Source organism: Parasteatoda tepidariorum, chromosome 1 (genome assembly GCF_982258835.1).
Source record: "Parasteatoda tepidariorum strain Cologne lab strain chromosome 1, Ptep-v5.0, whole genome shotgun sequence".
Classification (NCBI taxonomy): Eukaryota; Metazoa; Arthropoda; class Arachnida; order Araneae; family Theridiidae; genus Parasteatoda; species Parasteatoda tepidariorum.
The window spans coordinates 29,516,015-29,523,497 of record NC_141755.1 but is presented as its reverse complement, the minus strand read 5'-3'; the positions used below and the strand labels follow the sequence as shown (position 1 = coordinate 29,523,497).

The following is a 7,483-nucleotide window of genomic DNA, read 5'->3' as shown; positions in this document are numbered from 1 at the left end:
CGTGTACCCTAGACGAAATTAAGCAGGTATACCAGTTTTTTTGGCTCTTCAGTGTATATATATGTATAATTACTTTAATTTAAAATGAATGTTTGACGTGCAACTAACTATTCAACAGTAGTTCACAGTTAAGATTATTTCCTAAGACAACCTAACAAAAAGAAGCTAAATAAATACTTAACATATAGCTAAACTACTTAAGAAAACCTAACAAAATGAATAATAATTACAGTATTGCCAATAGGAAGAGAAAAACTCGAGTTTATGGTCCCACATAAGAGAAATATATAAACATCTATCATAATTTTATTAGTAGATATATGTTATTTTAAATCAATTTTATCAATGATCAATATAACACAAATTAAATGCATTTGAAAATATGTTCTTCAACATGTTTTTCTGAAAAGAAACACATTTATCAAAATGCAATGTTTTTTTTTTTTAGCTGAAACAGTGGCAGAGTATTCCGCAGCTTTATTTCAATATGGTGTATTGAATATTGTATTTCGTTGGACGTATAATGTTTCATCAGTGTCCGAACAGTTCGACAGCTTCATTGAAATTGTTCGAAGTGGAAAACAGAGGACCGTAGTTCTTTTCCTCGATGACAGCAGTGCTGAAAGTTTTCTGAAATATGCAAGTATCCTATAAATATTCAATTCTTAAACTGAAACTTGAGATTTTAAGAAAGATTAGAGAAATATGAAAAATTAAAAAACTTGAAAGAACTAAAGAAATATGAAAAAACTTGAGATTAAAGAAATATGAAAAATATAATACTTTAGATAATAATGATGATTTGTTTAAATAATGAAAATTATAATATTATAACTTGAAGTAGAAGACTTTATTTTTATATCCTAACAGATTTTATTACTTTTTTTTAACAACAGGTTACAGCTATTATGATACAGGACAAGGGACAAACTTAAATGTGTACTGTTACCCTTCGAACTTTGGTTAGGCTGTGATCGCTAAATTTAACTTTGGTAACAGTTACTCAGGTTCAACAATAGACAAATAACCAAGGAATTACAGGAAACACTTAACATTTAAAACTAATTTTATGACAACTCTAAATTCTCAACAAACATTTCCAAATGCTAACAGGTGCACAAATATCTCTGAATTATACACTATTTCAAGTTCCAAAATTTTATACACAAGATTAACCCTTTCGATAAAATGCAATTTCACAATTCTAAGGCATAACATTCCAGTAATCCCAATCAAAAAAGACAATTGGGTCATTCTCACAAAAAGGTGATTTTTTAAGTCCCTGAGTAATAAATATTAGGAAATACAGCAGATTTCTTAATATTTTTCTTTATCCATTTTCGTGAAGTTCTTAACTAACAAATCATATGCATTTCTGCTAAATGTATTTAATATTTCATTCTTATTTTTTAATAAACATGACTTCAAAATCCCCTACGTGGACGTCCCTACGTCTGTGGCACAAAATAATTTTTAATGCCTGTTAAACAATTTAAATGTTATTTTAATGATTTTTGTAGTTTTACCTAGTTAAATGTTTATAGTAACTTTTTATTTAAAAATTTTTTAAAAAAAAGTTATTTTTATAAAATAAATGACTAGTAAACTTTGTCCATCAAAAATGATGTCTCCCTCCGTGGACAATTAATATAGTTCTGTAAATATGCAATAAAGGGCAGCATATGCGAAATCCCTTTAAGACAGCTGCTGGAAGGGGTAACCATTCCATTTTCTAATGTTAAATATCAGTTGTTTTTGTTCTCTTTGGTGTCAGTTTTGGATTGTTGTGTTCAACTGGGGTTTGGCAAAGTTCTCACCGTATACTCCGTGGGCATCACAAAGAAGGTAAGAGAAAATTATTTTATTTTTGATAGATGAATTTTAGATTGCAAATATAGTATATTTAACAAAAAGAACTGCCCTATTTTTGTAACTTTAAAATTAAAAATCAGAAAAATTCAGGAACTAGTTTTTGTCTCCTCCGTGGACTTCCCCTCCGTGGACATAACAAGTCCACGGAGGAGAAGACACAGTCAATGTAAGAGACAATGTGTTAGATAACCATAATACAATTTTAATAATTAAAAAACTATTTTCCTTTAATTGATATTTTTTAAAATGGAACAAATGTGTTAATTTGTTTCTATTTTTGAAGAAAATCAATTAAGTTTAACTTTTTCTTATCGGAGAAGTAAATATTGGCAACTTTTCTAAATAATTTCTGTGATGTTTAACATTTTTTTTCTCTTCAAATTTTAGGAAAAAAATTGCAGAACCAAAATTTAAGAAAAGAAAGCAATCAAATGTTCAAATGCAAAAGAGAAGGGAACAGAAAAAACTTAGTATGAGACAAGCTAGACAGAAATATTAAAAGAAAACCCTATATTGTTTGAAGAAAGTAAAAAAAAAAAAAAAAAGAGCAAGAAACTTTAAAATTTGTATCAGAAAAATATTTAACAGAAAAATCGTGATTAAATGTACTTAAATTTCTAGAAATTGATAGAGCAAGCCGTTCGTGCCCAGGGAAAAAAGAAACAATAACAAGAAGAAAAGAGAAAAAGCAAAAACGTTATTTGGATGACAGTATGTTTAACTTGCATAAAATGGTCACAAAAGAGTACCCTCAACACTCAACTTTCATGTGGAGTCTGAATTTTTATTTCAATAGTCTTTACATTTTAATTTGTTAATATTCAGTAAGAGTTACTTAAGAAATTGTACACCTTGGTTAAAAATGGATGTTTCCTTTCATAGCAGCATGATTAATCGGAAGTAGCTCTATCTCTAATAAGGAAATATTTTATTATTTACTTATTAATGTTAAACTCATATCAGTTGTGCCCAATAATTAATGAATTAGTCTTCATTGACATTTTATATTTTATATCATAAAATGTCTCCTCCGTTGACTATTACATCTCCTCCGTGGACATGGCAGAATTTAAAATATTTTAAATCTTCTAAAAAATAAAATAGAAAACTTGACCATTATTATAAGGACATAAAACAAAAATAAATAAAGGCATTTATGTAATTTTTATCACTTTTTTAATTACTTTAATTTAAAAAAATTTTTTAGTCTATTTATACCTTTTCAGTGAGAATGACCCAATTAAGAATTTAAATGCACTCTCATTTTAACTCGACTAAAATCACGAAAAATTTCTATTTATTACAAATGGGATGGTGCATCATATCTATTTTAAAATAACAGACATCGGCCATAGATTCTCAGAACATTTCGTAATGGCAGGAACAGATATAACATTTCATTTATAATCTCAAACTAACTGGAGTTTACATTCCAACACTTGTGTTTCTCGTTGGATATCCAAATTAACAGGGGTTTCAATTCCAACGTTTGTGTTTCCCATAGGATATCTAAACAAACAAGAGTTTTCATTCCAACTTTTGCATTTCTTGTTTGATATCTAAACTAACAGGAGTTTCTTTTCCAACGTTTGTTTTTCTCGTTTCTTGTTGGATATCTAAGTAAGCAGAAGTTTTCTTTTCAACGTTTAAATCTCTCGCTAAATATCCAAACTAACAGTTTTCTTTCCAACGTTTACATTTCTCGTTAAATATCCAAACTAACAGTTTTCTTTCTGACGTTTGTGTTTCGTGTTAGATATCTAAAACTGACAGTTTTCTTTCTGACAGTTTTCTTTCTGACATGAGATTTTTTACTGGTAAACATTTACAAGGCTGTTACACATTGTTAGTAGCGTCTCCAACAAAGACTAGCTTTAACAGTCTCATAATGCGAAAGCAAAATTACGTTAAATATTTTTGTTGTGGTGGTTTTTAAAACTACTCAAACGTCACTGAAGGACAATGTAACAAAATAATTTTATTACAATGAGGTTTTGACAATGCAATCGCACCGTGTTTTCCCACACTATTTTGTGACAAGTTTTTAGAATCAACATTTTGTTGTGTGATTCTATAAAAGATACGAAACAATTATACAGAAAATACTTGTTGTCTCTAGTTTCAAAATGAATTTGCCCAATAAGCAATAATAATGGCTGCATCTGTATTAAACTGAAAAAAGTTCCTAGCTGACTATAATACCAAAATAACAAGATTAATACCAAAATAATCTTATTATTATAAATGTTTTGTATAAGTTGAAATAACGTGGTGAAAATCAAAAATAACGTATTGTGTCATGAAAAGAAAAAAATTGTTTATTCAAAACATTATTTCAAAGCACTTCTTTGCCACAATGCTTAAAATTGCGATTGCTTGCATGCATGATTGATTATATTGCAAATGCGGCCATCTTAAACAGAAACAGTAAATTACAGTGATTAATTTATAAAATAATATATTTATAAAAGAATTAAATTGACTATTTTATGAAGTCGTTATACAAATCAACATATTTCATCTCTTCCTAAATAAATTATTAACCATATCCTCCGTATTCAAATATCTCACATACGTATATCTCACGTATATCTCACATACGTATTTTTCTAGTTTCAAGAAATAAATAACAGCCCACCTAGTTCATTATGGTTGCATCATTCATTCATTATAATAAAAAAAAATCTGGAAAAATACCTCAAAGTCAAAATAAAAAATAAAGCTACTCTTGATAATTAATAAATATTTTTCTTTTGTAAATCCTAAGAGGATTTTCGGGATCGAATATCTCTCTGACTTCCACAAACTCTATTAATCATAAAGCTAAAAATGAAAAGCATCGGATGAAGTTTCTCTGGGGAAAAAGAATTTATTCATTATCCATTACAAACATTGTGAAAGCTCAGTTTTTGACAGTAACCAGAAATAAACGAGTTATGGATATATAATGAAATTCTCAATAGATTTAATAAAAAAAAAACATACTAATTTCTGAAAATGTCATGCAGAAAAATAGCTTTTTGAATACGATACTGAAATTAAATATGTAACCAAAATCACATTTCTCAATAATTATGTAACTTATAGTTATTTTTACGTGATTTATATCCTTTTTTTCTCTTAATTTATATAAGTTGCGTATATTAATTTGAAAATGAATTTATTTTGAAAACAAAATGTCATATTTCTTGCTCAAAAATAATTACGTTGGTAAGATAGTTTTACTTTTTCTCTTCTAAGTGGAGAATTTTGAATGATAATCATTTTTAAAAATAATGATGATATATTATATAATAGTAAAATAGAATGGCGAAAATCAAATTATTCAACAAATATGTTATCTATACGCTTCTGCGTTTTTCTTTCAATTAGTCTAAGCTTTATATCTTAAACATGTAATATATAAATTTAAAACTAGATTTATTAACCTTATTTATTTTCAAAAACAACAGGATATATGATATAATAGTAAAATATTATTTGAAATGATTGTTCTACAGTTATGTTCTTACGTTTATTTTAAGCTTTAATTTATTTGCATAAATTCTAATTTCTAAAAATGCCAAATATAAGTTACAAATTTAACTATTTTAAAATAAATGTATTATATTTTATGTCGTATGTGTTAAATAACATTATGTTGATAATGTATGTAGTTATGTTGATAATGTGTTGATAATATGTAGTTATGTTAAAAATGTAACTTCTCTCTTAAAAGCAGCGGATTTTAAATGGAGATTATTTTCAGAAATAATAACCTTATATCACCAGTTTTCATTATCCCCATATAGGTTATTTTCTAAGATACGAGTAGAGTATAGGTGAAATAGCAACAATTAAAACATAGTCATGTTATGATAGAGAGTCACATATTTCTCTGCAACAAAAAATTTTATAATTTTATAAATATTATTAAAATACCTTAAATAACTTTCCTTATTATCAGCTCTAGATTATGGAATTCTTTTGTAAGAATTGCAGAGCAAAATATTTGAAGTATGAGAAAAGAAAAATAACATGAGTTAGTTAAATAATTGCCTATATCTATTTCAATTATTATAAAGCAAAAATAGGGAAAAAACATTGTTAAACAAGTCTTTCAAGAGTGATATTTAATGCTTCCTCAATTGTATATATTTAAATAATCGATGAGAATTTTTGTAATACATACAATTGCTTCAATAAACGCATTTCCCTTTAAAACCTTTAAATTCTTATTTAACAAACTAAGAAAATCTCAGAACCTATGGGCTCAAAAAGCCAAAAGCTCAGTAATTTTTACCAAATACTTTGGTAATTATTTTGTTAAAATTAACAATTAAATACGGCTTTGTAGTATGAGATAAAATTTGGTAAATGTATCACAATTTGGTAACTTTATCATGATTTCTTAGATTTCTTAGTTTCAAAATCATTTGTTTGGTAAAATTTACTTTTCAGTTTCGTATATTTTATTAAATGTGTGGTATTAAGAACTGTTATTTTGAAACCCATAATTTCCGCTAAGGTGTATAAACGGAAAAATTCCCAAATTAATTATTTAAATACCGTATAGTTTGGTTTTATTAACCAGAATTATGGATTATTTACTAGAAATGTCACTATCACGGTAATTTTACCAGAATTTATTTTCTTTGTGCAATTAAAAATCAGAGTAAATGGTGAGTCTAATTATTATTTTGGAGAATTTGTGTAAATAAGATTAAAATTTATACTTTTCTTATTTCAGCCATTTTTCTCAATACTTGTGTTTTTTGAATACTAGGAAAGGCATAACACACAAACATTTTAATCGATTATTTGAAAATCGATTTGACCCTAGCTCTTTTATTAGGGTGAGGTTTGAATAATTTTATATCATTTATTTACTTATAATTTTTCAAATTATATCATTTTATTTAAAAAGCTAAAACAAAGTAACATTTATTCAGGTTTAAAACAACAATTTGAATACTATACAATTTTTTTTTAATCACATCAGAAAATTGAAATTTCGACGAATTTAGACTTAAAAAATATGGTTTTTGTGCTTTTTGAATCAATGTTAAAAGCTATTTTAAATTCATCTTTTTTAATGCTTATATTTATTTTAGAGGGGGGGATGATTTACAGTAATAGAGAGAATGTTTATTACAGCTAAATTTAATAATGCATGCACATTCAATTTGAAATAATTTCATAACAGTTTCTTGTCTATTTCAACAGGCTTACAAAGTAAGAATGAGTTTAACAAACCCTTGTTTTTATCGATGGATTTTTCTGGATACACATCCTGATGATCTGCAACTACTGAAATACGTGAATGCTTCCACTGTTTGTTGGAGAGCATTTTATGTCACAAGACAAGGCGATTTGGTATGCTTATTTCTTTATGTTTACCATAAAATTATAAAAATTTCTACTTAATCCAAACTTCCTTATGTAAATGCTACATTATGTTTAAAATCCCGAAACAAATGTTTGAATCAATTTTTCTTTAAATTTTTCTTTCAATCATGTACAGGTAGACTTTAGTTAATGCATTCCTAAGAAACAAAATCCCATTAGCATACAATGACCAAAGGTGTAATTTAAAAAGAATTAAGTAATCGATATCATGATTGAATATTTG

General features: G+C 26.7%; 1 protein-coding gene across 1 annotated transcript in view; it reads left to right on the top strand.

Annotated features, from left to right (window-relative positions):
• Positions 1 to 1,357: 1,357 nt before the first annotated feature.
• The window catches only part of LOC122270903 (glutamate receptor ionotropic, kainate glr-3), a 38,281-nt gene continuing 32,155 nt past the window's right edge, over positions 1,358 to 7,483 (top strand). The window contains exons 1-2 of the mRNA XM_087161051.1: positions 1,358 to 1,845; positions 7,078 to 7,227. Coding sequence (XP_087017177.1) covers positions 7,093 to 7,227 — 135 coding nt within the window. The 5' untranslated portion in view covers positions 1,358 to 1,845; positions 7,078 to 7,092. The remainder of the gene's footprint in view (positions 1,846 to 7,077; positions 7,228 to 7,483) is intronic.